The sequence below is a fragment of the Plectrocnemia conspersa genome, unplaced genomic scaffold, assembly GCF_051122295.1.
Source record: "Plectrocnemia conspersa isolate PC_06_02 unplaced genomic scaffold, ASM5112229v1 ptg000011l, whole genome shotgun sequence".
NCBI classification, from domain to species: domain Eukaryota; kingdom Metazoa; phylum Arthropoda; class Insecta; order Trichoptera; family Polycentropodidae; genus Plectrocnemia; species Plectrocnemia conspersa.
The window spans coordinates 20286854-20303229 of NW_028277175.1; the positions used below are offsets into that span (position 1 = coordinate 20286854).

The 16376-nt window shown below is 29.8% G+C and overlaps 1 protein-coding gene across 4 annotated transcripts in view; it reads left to right on the plus strand.

Annotated features, from left to right (window-relative positions):
* The window catches only part of E23 (ABC transporter G family member E23), a 100936-nt gene continuing 84560 nt past the window's right edge, over positions 1-16376 (plus strand). For 2 of the 4 annotated variants that reach the window (XM_088196660.1, XM_088196662.1), the window contains exons 1-3: positions 1-219; positions 501-581; positions 15886-16183. In XM_088196660.1, the coding sequence (XP_088052786.1) occupies positions 16032-16183 (152 nt within the window). In that variant the 5' untranslated portion in view covers positions 1-219; positions 501-581; positions 15886-16031. The remainder of the gene's footprint in view (positions 220-500; positions 582-15885; positions 16184-16376) is intronic. The other 2 variants (XM_088196659.1, XM_088196661.1) reach the window with 1 other exon arrangement.

Sequence of the window (16376 nt, forward strand, 5' to 3'; positions counted from 1 at the left end):
AGTCCAAGCTGGGCCGGCAGACCGCGCGGACGACAATCGCCTGCTCTCTCTTTCGGTTACCGAGCGTACGACTCGTTTGCGAGAAAATTGTTTTCGACCGCTGACGCCGAATCCCGCTCTTCGCTCTTCGCCGAGAGGAGAATCCCGACCCGGCGGGGATTCGCGCCACCGAATAGTTCGGATATAGCCGCGTCGCAGGCTATTCACCCCGCGAATGTGGTACGGTTCATTGCACCGAGTGCATTCAATACAACTCTCCGTGTCTTCTTCTCCTTGTCTTCTTTTTTTCTATTTTTTTTTATTTCGCTCCGCCGATGCTCCTTCACTTTTTTTATTCACCGCTCTACCGCTTTCGCTTTTTCGAATGCATCCGATCATGTTTTCGATAGTGTGTTAGTATGATGTCGAGCGGTGACGTCACAATTGTGTTAATTTAACTTAACCGTATCTCATCGTAATAATTCTTATCTGTATACAAATGTTTTTATTTATTTTGTTAGTTTTTATGTACATAGTGTTATTTGTGAAACGACAATTCTATACGATAAGAACTCACCTCACTTCTCTCTGTGTCTAATAAGGTATTTATATAATTTATTAGGGACGTACGATGAAAATTAAAGGCATGACACGAATTTTTGATTCACTTGTTTGTGTCAAAAATTTTATTGCAAGATTTTGAGCATACAATTAAACAAAATACACATATATAATATTTTTTCTTTAATCTTTGCCAAATGAATTTGTCATCTGGTCCACGATAGAAGTGATAAATATATAGTCTATATATAGACAAAGTTTTCTGATGATCTAACGACGTTCTTTCACAACTACATGGTTTGCTGTTTATGATTTGCATATTTAAAATTATATTCTGGAGAACCGCAAGTATAAAATCTTAATCCACCTCTGTATATTATGTTTATAAATGACATACATACATTATAGTTTTGTACTTATGTCAATTATTTTTTTTGATAAATTAAATTTTATATCAAGTGTTCTATTCTTAAACTAAATAGTGATCATATTTTGACAGTATTTTACTCGTAAAAATCGTTTATAAAAATATATATACTACAAATAATTTTCATATGGATTCCAGTGTATTTTAAATTTATTTCGTGTCTGGGAGAACGAGTGATTATTAATTAATTATAATTTCAACTGTTCATCGCGGATTTGATTTTCTTAGATTTTCCTTAACTCCCGAGTGAATATCGTGATGAATAAAAAAAATCGAGCTAGGTCGTGCGCAGTGATATATTTTGATTGTAAGCTGTGCTTATTTGTGTCTAACTGGTTATTGATTGTGTTTACACAGTTATAACGGAAGATTTACAAATAAAAATAAATAATAATTATATTATAATTTTTCACGAAAATATTTGCTTTGTTGTTTATGATACGCATATTCAAAATTATACTATGGGTGTACTGCAAGTATAAAATATTAGTCCATCTCTGTTTATATTTGCCATACATACATGTATAATTTAATTTTATATCGAATGATCCGTTTTTAAATTAATTTTAAATGGTAGTCATACTTGCCAGAATGTTGATCGGTAAAATCGTCTATAAAATATTTATATACAATCGGATCCTAGTGTTTTTTAATTCCTTTCGTACCTGGATAACTAATTATAATTTTAACCATTCATCGCAGATTAGGTTTTCCTATATTTTTCTTAACCCACGGATGAACATCGCGATGAATTATTAAAATAAAAATCGAGCTAAATCGTGCATAGTGACATACATTGATTGTAAGCTGTGCATATTTTGAGTCTTACTATTTATTTATTGTATTTACACTAGTGATAAGACGATTCCAAAATTTGTGCCACGACTCATTTTAATACCAAAAAGGCACCTAGCAACTCATATTTCATTCTTAAAAATCGTAAATTATTGTGTAACAACATTATTTATTTTAGACAAATAAATATTATACCCAGCACTAAATAATTGTTCACTATCAAACGAAGAGATATTTCCTCGCTAAATATGCTAGGGTGGGAAATTCATTTTTGTTGAAATTCCACCAGCAAAGGGGATTTTCATAATTTTTATATTTTTTAAAGCAACATATTTTTCTATTTCATGTTTTAATATATGTCTTTCCGTAGATTTTGGCTCCCTTTTTTTCAATACTTATTTCTTGTCCCTTTTTTTTAATTCGATGAGGCACTTAGCAGAACTAAATTGAGGGCAGCTAATTCGAAAGTTTCAATAAATCCAAGGAATCTTTTTTGGAGTCGGAAATTAGGTTAAAAATTTTCCGATTAATCGTCCCATCACTAGTTTACACAGAGTAACCGAAGATTTACAAATAATAATAAATATTAATATAATGATTTTTTACGAAAAAATACTTAAATATATAAATGTAATGTACGTATGTATATATAATATATATATACAGTTTTCTGACTATGATTAGCCCCCTATGTATATTCTGTTCATAAATGGCAATTTATTGTAACAATATATTCTTTTTTTTTAATTTAATCTAATGCAGTTTTTACTTCCAAACGTTTTCCATTATGTACTTTTTTCTGTAGGATTTTTTCCAACGAAGTTGTTTTAGTTTTATGAGTGGCCACAATTTTGCAACAAAGTGACGTATTTTATTTTTAATAGGCTAAATCGAGATATTTACGAGGTCTATTTTATAAAAAAAATCACATCGATTTGATCAAAACATAGGTATTAAATAAACGCAATTTTTATCAACACTTGTATGACTAACGGACGTCGTTAATAATAAAGTCAATAATTTTTTTTTATATCAAATGTTCTATTAGTAATATTTTGGCCAAATGTTGATCGTAAGAATTATATACTATACATATTATGTATCCTATATGGCTCCTAGTATTTCTTTCGTGTCTGTGAAGAACGAGTGATTTTTAATTAATTATAATTTCATTGGATTATTATAGATAAGCTTTTCCTAATCTCACGAGTTCGAATTCTATATGAACCCTGTTATTTTTACTTTTTATCTTGCCTGAAAGATCGGAATTAGTGGTTATTATACGACTATAATTCCGACCGATTATCACTGATAAGATTTTCCTAGATGGATGAATATCGTGATGATTAATTTAAATCGAGCTAGGTAGTACATATTAAGTATTATATAAAAATATTCTAATAATAAACTACTTCAGCTCATAGAGAATATTATATATTATATGTACAAAATAAAAAAAATAGTAAAAATAAGTGATACATTCCTTACTCATTTAAATCAAAATTTGCTAATGTTACAGTGATTCACATAGCCAATATTTACTACGTGTATTTAATGTTTTAAAGACTAAAAATGACATAATTGTAGTTTGCACGACCTACTAAGAAATTCATATGTTTTTAGGAAAAGCTTGGAAAACCTAATTTGTGATTATCGATTAGAATTTTAATCTTATATATAATTGTTCTAAGCCGTCGTCGCTTCCGGACGCGCATAACTTTAAACGAAACATTCTCCGTTCAATTATCTACTCTGTAAATCGTATCGCTTTGTATTAACAGTGTGTAACAATACACGTAAACAAAAGAAATATATTTAATTATAATAATAAATAATAATAAAAATTAAAATTGAATTTGTTCCGATTGATTTTCGAGCCGCCGGTAATGCGTTCTGTTGTTTCGACCAATCAAAAATAAGCATTCAAATATTCAAATAGCGTCGACCAATGAAAAATAAGCATTCAAATTCAAATAGATAGTACCGTGACAACACTTTTAAATAATTATTATTTAATAATAAAATTTTGCTACGCGACAATAATTTTCATTTATTCGTCATTTGACTGAATAAAAATGAAATATATACATAATGCGTTGAGGATTAGAAGAATACATTGATTAAACTAGATAAACAATCATAAAATAATCTTCGTAATGAAATTTTCAAATTTTGAATTCCCGGCGACGGGCTCCGAGGCCTAAAAGTGAGTTTTTGCTTTTATAAATAATCGGATTGCAAATTAACTAGGTGTGTTATATAACTATGAAAATTAAATATATACATAATGTGTTTAGGATAAGAAGAATACATTGATTAAATTAGATAAACAATCATAAAACAATCTTTGTAATGAAATCTTCAAATTTTGAAATCCCGTCGCCGGGCTCCGAGGCCGGTAAGTGAGTTTTTCTTTTATATTACATAAACATTATCATTGCTTTCCGATTTAATACACATATACGTTAGATTTCAAGAATTTTAAATTAACCAGTTATGTTTTAAACATGAACGTGTAATATATCCTTAGTATGTGAGGATTGAAAGTTAATGTCGATCAAATCGGCGCTGTCGGACAACTTATAAATGTGTAGTTTTTTGGATGTTATCTAATAAACGACATTTTACAATGATTATAAATATGTGATTGCATACCTGGAATAATCGATAGCCAAAATATCTAAGAGTGGGTTATTTTTAATTCCGATGTGGCAAAATATGTACAATTTTTGTTCTGTGCCATCATTCCTTTTTCTGAATAGCCAAATTTAAGATATTCAGTTACATCAAACTTATGTAGTATGTTTTTTATAAAAAGATATTACTTGCTGACAGTGACTTCAACACGAGAAGATTAACTCTTTGTTTATATATACCAATTCTACGTTGTAGCCATATAGGTCATCAAATTGTTCCATCATTGCTTCTGAAAAATAATTAAGAAACAATAAGACTCTTATCAAGAGTAAACATTGAACACATTATTACTACTAATATAATCCATAAATTAAATTTAAACGACAACCGAAGAACACAATTGATGGATGTACTGTAGAGGATTAAACACGTAGATTGGCATCTTTTCATCTTCTACAAAATTGTCACAATATGTCATATATTTTTTATTATTACTAGCATTGTAATATGTTTAATTAACTTCGGTATGTATACCTTTAAATGCCAAATCACCGCTGTTTGTCTTTTAATATTAGATCCTGGAAAGTCAATAGTAATTTTGTTAGAATAACCGTGTTATATTATTCATTTATAACTAAACACTTACTGGCACACCCACAATTTATAGTTTTGTCTATAATTTCAAATGCTGCATCACTTGCATCATCTTCAATTGGAAAGTGCCGCGATTACAACATAATTCGCAGCGGGTGCAGCGGCTAGCGAGCGCTTACCAGATGTGACAGCTGTCAGATGTAAGCAAATTTGGGAAGTCCCGCGCTTGAGAACGAACTAAATTGATTTTAACGAACGAAATTGATTTTAACGATTTAAATTGTATAACATATACTAAAATATGTATAAAAATCATAAAATACTAAAAAAAATGTTTTTTTAGTTTATAGATTTAAAATATAATATAAATAATGTGGATATGTATTAGATTCTCTATACAGAAAAAATATGTACCTAAATTTTGGCGAACGTTGGCAATTAAAAGTTTTAGTTTTTAGAGAATTTTTAAAACTTTGCTTTAAAAAATATTTTCAACAAAAAGGGGCAAAGTTTCAAAATAAGTACTCTTCATTACCAACCAACTAATATTGCAAAAATCCCTCTTACTGACGCCTTTGAAAGTAAACTACACAAAAATGTATAACACTAATTTAAATATTTTTTAAATTAAAAGTTTCAGAATAAAATTTCAAGATTTATTCAAAATATTTTTTTCAACATTAAAAATATTTTTTATTTTATAATGGATTTTAAATATTATTAATTTATTATAGATTTTAAATATCTTTAGCTTATTATTAATTTTGAATATATTGTGAAAACTTTTTACACTCATTAATTATTAAAATATATAATGCTGCGCAGAAAAACATTTACTTTAAAAAATATGTAAATCAAAATATTTTTTAATCAAAAAAGACAAAGGTTTCAAAATTATTAATATTTTTAAAGCGCACTTTTGGTCTAAAGTAACAGATTTGATGCTTGATATTTTTAGCTTATTGTTTCTTTCTAATTAGTAAATATAAATAAAAACTAACTTTTATATTTACACATAAAACATAGAAATATTTTTTTAATTATAAAGTAACTTATGGTGTCACCATAAAACTTTTTTGTTACGAAAATTTAAATTTATGATAAAATTGTGTTATGCAGCGTTAAAACTGACACTCAAACACCTAAAATACGCTAAAACACAATCAATGACTTATAATCACTCACATTGCACTAACTATATATGATCGATTGTGTTGTTGCGTTAGTAAGGTGTAACAAAATATTTTTTCATATCAGTAATATTTTTGAGCGGATGTGTAACCGATGCTATTTATTATTATTATTTATTAAACTGTAAACCTACTTTTAAATGATACAAAATGTCACGTTTTAATATTATTTTTTATGTTGAAAACATTTTGATATTTTTTGTTTTATTAATATTTAGTAGAGTTACAAACCTATTTTAAAAAATAATACAATGATATTTTTTTGTAACGAATACCGAAATAACGAAATTCCCAGTATAACGAATCTTTAAAATGTCGACAAATGTCCCCGAAAAATTTGCATACAAAATGTTTTCATTGTAATGAAGACTAATCTCAGTATAACAAAATATTTTGCTCCGAATTTAAGAATGACGTTATAACTTGACAAAATATTTCTAAGAATTCAGTTCATCATTGACTTTGCGTGTGCCAGATGTGTTCAAAAGCGACATTACAGGTGTTTCGTTGACCCTCAAACTTTTTTTATAAAACATTTTTTTCACAAATTTTATTGTGTTTCATACATTTTCCTTAAACAAGGGCAAAAAACGATCTGTCAACCTTATAAGAGGTTATTTTGATGCTGTAGTAATATAGTAATTAAAAATAAAATAAAAATATATCATCTTCCTTACATTCAATATAACGAATTTTCAGTACACCAAAATTTATTCATTGGTTTCGTGAGCTTCGCTGTATTGAAATTTCATAGTACAATTTTTAATTTATTATTATCTAGCCAAGTTTTAAACCTATTCATAAATGATATACAATATTTAGATTTATCATTAAATATCTAAGTTTCAATATAACGATAAAATCTGACGTTGTAAATCTAATAAATAATATAAAATGTTTTCTTCTGGAAATATTTAGTCAAGTTGTAAACCTATTTTCAAATGAATTGAAAATGTTAAGTACTTTTTTATAGATTGAACTATTTTGTCTATCATTGAAAATCCTAAATAGTAATGTCCAATTTGAACCATTAAATTTTAAAAAATATTTAAAAAAATCAGAACGAAGCAAAAATTATATTTAAAACCCAAAAAGTTGAGGGTCCGGTATTCGCACACTCGCTAGCTATCGGTACCTCACGATAGTGAGGTACCGACAGCTAGTACTACATAGATATGATAGAAATGTAAAAACATTGCTATTCATTTGCACTTTGAAAATTTGGGCTAGTCATTAACTTACTGTTTGTTATAACAGGTTCAAAGAAATAATCCTACTTTAATTGAAATTGTATAATATTACTCTTGCCACAAATCTAATACTTGTTACATTATGTATAAAATATATTGCGAGACCCCAAGGCAACATCTTGATAATAGATATATTCGTAGTTTCGAGATATTTATGTATTTGTAATTTGACCTATATTTTTACAGTGTATGACTAAAATACTAAGTTAATAAACTAGTACTAAACCATTATGAAGGATATTTAAACAGGGGTCCAAATTATGACCATTGCTGTTTATAATATACATTAATGATATAATTAATAATATAAAAAATATGTCTGTTTGCATACGTCACAGGTGATAATGTTAGAAGTTGTAGATACTTTATATAATGAATTAAGTATAATAGAAATATAGTTAAAACATATTGTACTTAAACTAAATATATGTTTATTTATAAAGATATGTTAGATAATAATATAAAAATAGTTATAGATAACTCTATTATATAAATAGTTGATAATATAAAATATTTAAAAGTAATTGTAGATAAAATGTTAAATTTTAAGGAACAACGTAATTATATATTAAAAAATAGGTTTATTATCTAGGGTGAGAAATATGTTAATAAGATATAGACATATTATCTAGAATGAGAAATATGTAAATAAAAAATATATATTATCTAGAATGAGAAATATATAAATAAAAAAATATATATATATTATATAGAATGAGAAATATATAAATAAAACAATAGATATATTATCTAGGATGAGAAATATGTAAATAAAAATAAAATCTACAATAGTGTTATATTTAAATTGCCCCGTTTTAATTATTGTGCAACAATATAATATATGCTTAGTAAATTAGATACAACAATGTTGAAAAAATTGCAAAATAGAGTGGTTTTAAATAAAAATTGATTTACTAGTTGTAGAAGTATGATCGATAGAATGAATTTTGATTGAAGTATTTAATAATAAATAATGATTTAATTTTAGACATAGAGGCAATTTAAGGATAGTTAATTATTATTAATTATTCTGTGTCAAAAAAATGAAATTTTAGGATATTGTGTTACACTATTTATAAACACTTTGGTTTAACCGTGTCTTGTTTATATATTTAGTATTTGTTTCAAACATTTAAATATCACTGCAACATAAATTGTCGCGACTTTATGTTTGCGACATAAATTTTGAGCATCGTCGTAACTTGGCGAATATAATTGACGTTTTGTGTTCACTTTTATGATGTATTTTAAAATGGTCGTGATTTAATGTTACGTCGTATTGTACAATATATTATATTAAATCCAGCTAATGTCAAGCTGAGATAACTTACATAGTATTTTTTATCGATAGATGTCAATCTGTTTTAAGTCACAGAAGGTTTTAGATGTGTATTTTTTGTCACTAACGATTTAAGTCATTGTGTCAGAAATCCGGTCTTTATATCCAACTCGACTTAAGTCACTGATAGTTGAGGAAACATATTTTAAATTATATATGTATGTATTTATTATTATATAATTTAACTATTTACTGAATTTTCACAAATTAAGTTCTATCATCTATTAAACATTTGTGCTAAATCTGGACGATGCACGAGTAATTTTTATGATTATGAACAGTTTTAAAATATTTCTGTTTTTGCCTTAAAATTGCATTGTCGTAGTTTAATTGTTCCCACTGCAACGGCGCCGACACGATTTTATGGCTTTTGGCGTGAATTTTTGACTTCTGAGAAGTGATAATTGTTTTTGCGTCCTTCTATTGATCAAAATTCGGCTTGAATATACCAATGCTCTCATATCAGAAGTCCGTAGATAGCTATCATATTTTTAAAACATAGTGTAATATCGAAGTGCAGACAAACTATAGAGCAATATGCGAGATGCGAGGTCTGTCTGTACTTCTTCTTACTCTCATTTTCCAAGTGCTAAAACTATAATTATAACTTTCATTCGGTTAGGTTTGGGTTTAAACAGCAAATGGACGTTTCGCAACTGTCATATTGAGTTTCATAGACATTTTAGAGCAGCATATAATTCACTAGAATCAGTTAAATTATATTTTTGCTTTTAGAAATAACTAGTTGTGAAAATTTATTTGGACCACACTAGTGAAAATATAACTTCACTGAAAAATACACATTTACTGTAACATTCATAATACATCGCATGTAAATAATCATATAATTTTACTAGCACCTGCCAGATAAATTACAGCTTTACTGGTTAAAATATATATTTACCAGTGAAAATATATTCCGATATGATTTCACTGAAATTACGCATTTTAAAAAATATTTCCGGAATAGATTCAAGACTGTTTTTTCTATATTTTTTTGAGGGATAATTCAGAATTTCTGGTTTAGAATTATGAACGTCATTTCAGGGAGGGGGGGGGGGGCAAAAGTTCATCAGTCCGAGGTCGTTTTTTAATATTTCAATTTAATTAAGATTCATAGTATTTCATTAAATTACCTAATTCAAGGGGGGGGGGGCAAATGCCCTCAAACGTTTCTGTGACAATGCCCAAACATTTAGGCGGAACTAAACTCTTTGTTTTAGTCAAATACATACATATCTTATCAGACTATTTGGAGTGTAAACTGGCGTAACGGTATATCAGTATATTTGGTGGTGTCGTCATTTAATGTGCAATTCGGAGATACTATATTCGATCAGTGGAGTTATTTGGTATCTACTATTTTTTGTAAATTAAGATCTAGCGGATTCATACATAATAATGGATACCGTTAATGAACGTCTGTTCGGATACGCATTACTTTGTTAGCTTTGCCGACTAAAAACTATTTTTTTTTAGTAATATACAAACGACGACACTTCTAACAGTTCTGCAAACTAATTTCAACGCAACAATAGTGAGTGGTCCCGACTTATTAAATGTTTTTAAATTACATTTTATATACATTTTCAAAAACTTATTTACTATCAACTTTTAAAAAATACTGAATCGTTTATTTAAATATTATTCTAAACATATAATGAAATTAATTCATCCAATTGGGTTAATTCACATAAAATACAATGAATAGTGTATTGCGTAGTACTACGAAGAAAATGGTGTAGCGTGCTCGAGTGCATTGACATCGATCTATTTACGTATTGTGTGTCGGTCAATTATGGTTTACCAAAATACACATTAACTCTGCACACGCGACCCTGAATTCAGACTTGTTACGACCGTTTGTTTTCCGCGGATGAGGAAAATCCGCACTTGTCCACTATACCGACGCCGACGCTTAAGGCTCCTGGCGTCTGAGGTCATTGTCTTTCCCGGTCACTGGACCACACCGCACATCTCCGATTGTTGACCGTGGTCTCGAATGACTAATAGGCAGCTAGACGATGAGCATGGTAAACGTTGTCGAGATTGTTATTGTAATTTGTGCATCCGGTGGGAACCCCGCTATTAAACACTACTATGCAGCTTCGATACTATGCAGCACCAGCCGATGCACTTTTACAACCGGATATTGCTCTCTCTCGCATCTGTGTATATATCTGGAATTAAAATATAAATGTCGAACATAAAACTATCGACGTGTTTTGCTCGATTTTTGAATCAGCTTGAGAGCCGCTTCAAGTGATTTTCCTCATAGCACGAGTAGATGAGATGCAACAGGCACAGTGCGTAGGACAATAAAATGGAACTGCCAAAAAATGACTGATAATATTTTGAAATTGCACAAAAACATTGTTTATCATAATACTCATATATACACTTACCATAATTTTTTTTTCTTAAACCGGGACAATTTTGGGAGTTTTCTCTAAACAGAAAGTAACGAAATGGCTAAATAATAGAGTAATCACCAAAAATCACTTATTATAACTTATAACTTAATATAACTTATTGATAAAAGCTTTATATATTAATCACCAGCTTGAATTTTTTTTTAATTTTTTTTAATTCTAAAAAATTACTACAATTTAGTTCACTATTAAGTTTATTGTTGATTCGTCCATTATACCTCTTTCTTCAGATCATATGTTATTCATTATTGAGAATAACTTTTCAACATGTACAGATGTGTCGTGCATCCTGAAAGTATGATCGGGCGCTGAAAATTTTTTTTCTTTAAAAAGACTGAATAGTTGTATCCATTTTCCTTTGTAACTTTTATTGTTTCTAGTGTCATATTTTGCCAACCCAATAAACTTTTGCACTTCACTACTTCATTAAACAGTTCATATTTATTGCATTATTTGCAACAGTTTCATTTTTTCACCTGAAGCTTCAACTTCGGACCAAATTAATTCATTGTTGTTTAATCAAGTAAAATATCTGCTTCACATGTTTTCCCATAGCCCAAGACTTTTCTCATAAGAAATACATCGGTCATATTTTTTTTAAATCCTTGCAGGTTTTTATTATTATTATTATTTATATTTCCTTTATTTTCCAGTAATCTAAAAAGTTTATTTGCTTCTTGAGGTATAACATTTAGTACAACGCCTTTCCTAAAAAAAATTGTTTTTAATTTTCTGATTTCACTGACAATCAGTTGCATTCGCTTTTGTACTTTTACCACATTTAAAATATATCTGTTAAACAATTTGAATTGCCCTTGCAAAAACCACAAATACATTTCACCACCAAAGAACTGTTTTAATGTCAATAGACAGTTTTCTTGCGTAATAAAATATGAGGAACCATTTTATACTCTACATCGTCATTAGAGTTCTCAATCGAATTATTCAACCTTAGATTATTAATCTGAGACGTTACGAACTAGCTATTCCGTCCTTGTTATCATCGTCCCCTTACCTTCACTTAATGCAGTAGCACGTAATTAGTCATCAGTACGTCGCTGTTTAGTTCAATTTTCAAATAGAACAATTGGATTAGAAATGGCAGCCAGAATGACATGTGCAGATGTCACGTCGCTATTGTTCACAGTTTGGGAAGAGTTCTTGCGACATATACAGACATATATATTTTGTTTTATAGTATAGATTATGCGTCAACTTATGATCGTCGCATTCTGATCGCAACTGTGAATAAAACTATTTTATTTACGAAAATCATGATAACTGTTGAATTTTAATACAATAACTATTTTTATAAATAAATTAAATTGTTTATTGTCGGTTAAGTGAGCTTTCCACTGATTTATAACTTATTCTACAATATATTATCTTATCTAGAGATATCAAAATAGTCACATTGAAACTAATTTCTCAGATTCTTTTGGTTAATATTTAATGACATATACATACGTAGTATTTCAATAACTTGAATATTTTATAAAAAAATAAATAAATTTAGTTATCATATCTTTGTGTCAATTGTTTTGCTGTAGCATGTAAGTCAGAAGTGCCGCGAGTTTTCGTTGTATTCGTGATATATTTTTAGAGGGTTCTAAATACATTTTATAACACATTATAGGTAATATTTGGATGTGAGAAAGGTTCACTGCGTGTATGTGTTTTTAAGCACAGACATATGTAAATAAAATTCAAAATAGAACGGCCTGTGAGACAATTCTTTAATAAATAGTTTTATTTTAAATATATACATATTTTAGTACATAATTAGATTTATAATACTCATACCTTAGCATAGGATTTGTAAAAACAGACTACACCCATACCTCGCTTTACCTTATAAAGAAAAGCCGTATAACGAATCAATTATTCTAATACCAATTCATACAAATTCAATGGGATCGGTTTCAAATTTGTTAAATATGTAACATGGTTTATCATTTAAAATGCATTTTATCTTTTTATTTCATTTAAATCAAAAATAGATACATAACAAGTACATACATTTGTACATAAAATAATAACAGACTCCAAAAACCAACAATAATCCATAAACAAAAATGAAACAACTTCATGTTACATAAAATATGTGTATGAATACATACATAAGTTTATTTAAAATGGCTTTAATCTGAAGACGATGAAGAAATGGTAACCTGCAGATCACTGTCGTTCTCATTTTTCGCTGGTAAGGATGGGCCTGGCTTAAAAAAATTGTCCAACGTTGTTTGTCTTGCCTTTTTGTCTCTTTCGTTCTTCAGTGATTAATAACAGCTAATGGCTGAGTTAATTCCTCGATAAACTTTAGCGCTACGTTCGACGTCAGGATCGTTTTCAAGGAAGATGTTTATTCCTTGTTCGAAATAGGAAAAAGCTTTTGACAATTTTTTTTTGTTAGCTGTTTGAATACAACAGGCTCTGTCTCTTCATCAAATGCCGGTTCTGCTTGCAACTGAATGAGTTCCTTATATGAAAGGGGTTCCCTATGAGCTTCAAGTAGATCAAGCACATCACGTTCGTTCAAACCTTCAAAGCCGAGATCATGTGCTAGATCCAAAATGTTTTGCCTAATTTCAGGAAGGCAATTAACTTCTGCATCAGTACTTTTTACACATTCTGGCTATATTTTTTTCCAAACATGGTTCATTGTTGTTAATTTTAATTCCTTCCGTGATTCACTGATGCTGTCAACAGCATCCTTGATGTTATAGTTTTTCCAAAATGTTTTAATTTAAGATTTACCATCGGTTTCCTTTATAAGTTGTCGGAAAGTTCGGCTTAGGTAATATGCCTTAAAAGTGGCTATTGCACCCTGATCCATTGGTTGGATCAGAGCTGTTGTATTTTTCGGAAGGTACTCAATCATGACATCTTCAGATAGTTCGGATAAATTAGTATGATGCCCTGGAGCATTATCCAAAATTAGCAAAGCCTTGTTGCTTAAGTTATTGTCTCGCAAATATTTTTTCACTTCTGTGCAAAAGTGATTTTCAAACTAATCCTCTAAAGTAGCTTTAGTCATCCAAGCTTTCTTGTTGGATCTCCAAATGACGGGTAATTGATTTTTATTTAGTCCTTTAAGAGGCCTTGGATTTTCGGACAAATATATTAAAAGTGGTTTTAGCTTAAAATCACCCGTGGCATTTGCACCAAGTAGCAAAGTTAATCGTTCTTTAGACACCTTATAACCAGGCGCAGATTTTTCGGTTTTTGAAATGTACGTGCAATCAGGCATTCGCTTCCAATAAAGCCCTGTTTCGTCTACGTTAAACACTTGTTCAGGTTTATGACCACCTCTTTCAATAATTCCCTTTAAAATGTTGGGATATTCCTTAGATGCGGCCTCATCGGCGCTAGCTGCTTCACCTTTCATTTTAAAATTATGCAAATTAAATATATTTTTAAATTTTTTAAAAAATCGACATCGAAAAAAAGTTTTTTTGCCGTTATAGCGAAACATTTTAGGCCGTAAATTGAAAACGTGCCTTAATTGAAGAGGGCCGTTATAGCGAAAGGCCGTATATCGAGGTATGGGTGTATTTGATTATTATTTAATAATTATAAATATTCAAAATACAAAAATTATTAATATACATGTGTTTGTAATAATATATAATATATATACATTATAAATTGCATATTCCATTTTGTAGACTAGATATACATTTTATATATACTCAGATAGTTTTAAGGGTTATTGATAAAATCAGAAGATCGAGACATTTAAAAGTCATAAAACTTTTATTATTAAGTTATTAAGGTTATCAAAACTTGGACGCGTTCTATTTACGTCAAAATAATTTATATTTGAAAATGTTATACATAGGACAAAACTTGGACACTTGATCCAATCATATCAATAATAATTTGAAAATGAATTGAACGGAATTTTATTACGATCGGACTACGATACTAGACTATAAACATTTTAACACACAACCTAAACGAGTGTATGCTAATTGGTAATCTTTTTATACCTGCTATAGCAATTGGCGTATGCATACGTGATATTATTTTTATACCATTTGTACGTTTTACGATTTTAACCTCTAACAAAACGCTTAAAATCGTAAAAATCTACGAATGAAAAATGCGTTATTATTCCGACGGTGTTCTGAGCGTCTTTATGGTCCTTCGTCTCATTGGAAAACTTGTTTTAATGCCGATTCCTGTCTTACTAACTAGACGCGTCGTAAAACTCTACTTAAAACTGTCCAGCGATCGCAGAGAATGTATAAATTTTTAACTCTCGTGTGATGCCTTATTTTTTATTTTATTTTTTTGGGATGTTAAGCCTTAAAATTATATGTTTTTATTCATCTCATATAGTACATCTCTGGTGCGAGAACATATTGTTCGATATTTTTAGGGGTAGTCAGCCATAATGAATTAGTGACTTTTGTCCCGGAAAATCTCTGATCAAAAATATACTATAATACAAGAAGAGAAACGCTAGTACATATTTGACATCAGCTTTGTAATTTAATGATCTGATATCTAAATACTGGTCTTATTCCGTATTTACATCACATAAACAATGCCCTGCAAAAGTCAAAAGTCCATCGACAAGTTATTGCGACAGAATTTGAAGAGATAATGCTTATATACATCACGAAATCTGTATTCAGTCACGGGTTACTATATGTTGTTTTCTTTTTCATTCCAGCCCGTCCTGGAGGCAATCGGTCACCGTCGAATCGTGATACGCGCCCGTCAAAAGAAAACAGTGCCAGTGGTTAGTGAACTCACCGATTGACGCACGTCGCCGATGAAGTGAAAGGATAGCCGCGAAAGCGACTCTGTTCGTGGGCCATGATTATCTCAAAGGACTTGTTCCTGCTGGGCGAGCAGGATTACCTGAGGCTGCCGCGAGACGAGAGGCGTAAGGACATGGCGCCGGCACCATCGCCTTCGCCTTCGCCTCCGTCGCTAAATCACCTGCCGTTCTTGGACATGAGAGCAAGGTAAGACTCATCAATACTCTGGTTTTGACTTAAATTCAGTTTTTAACTATTATACTAAGGGCTTCGTTACTTGAAAGCTCATTTTGCCCTTGGATCTCATTACATATACAGGTAAGTTAATTATTATAATCACTCAAAGATAATCTTGACCTGTCATACGCTTCACATTTATGTACACTCGTATATTAAAAAT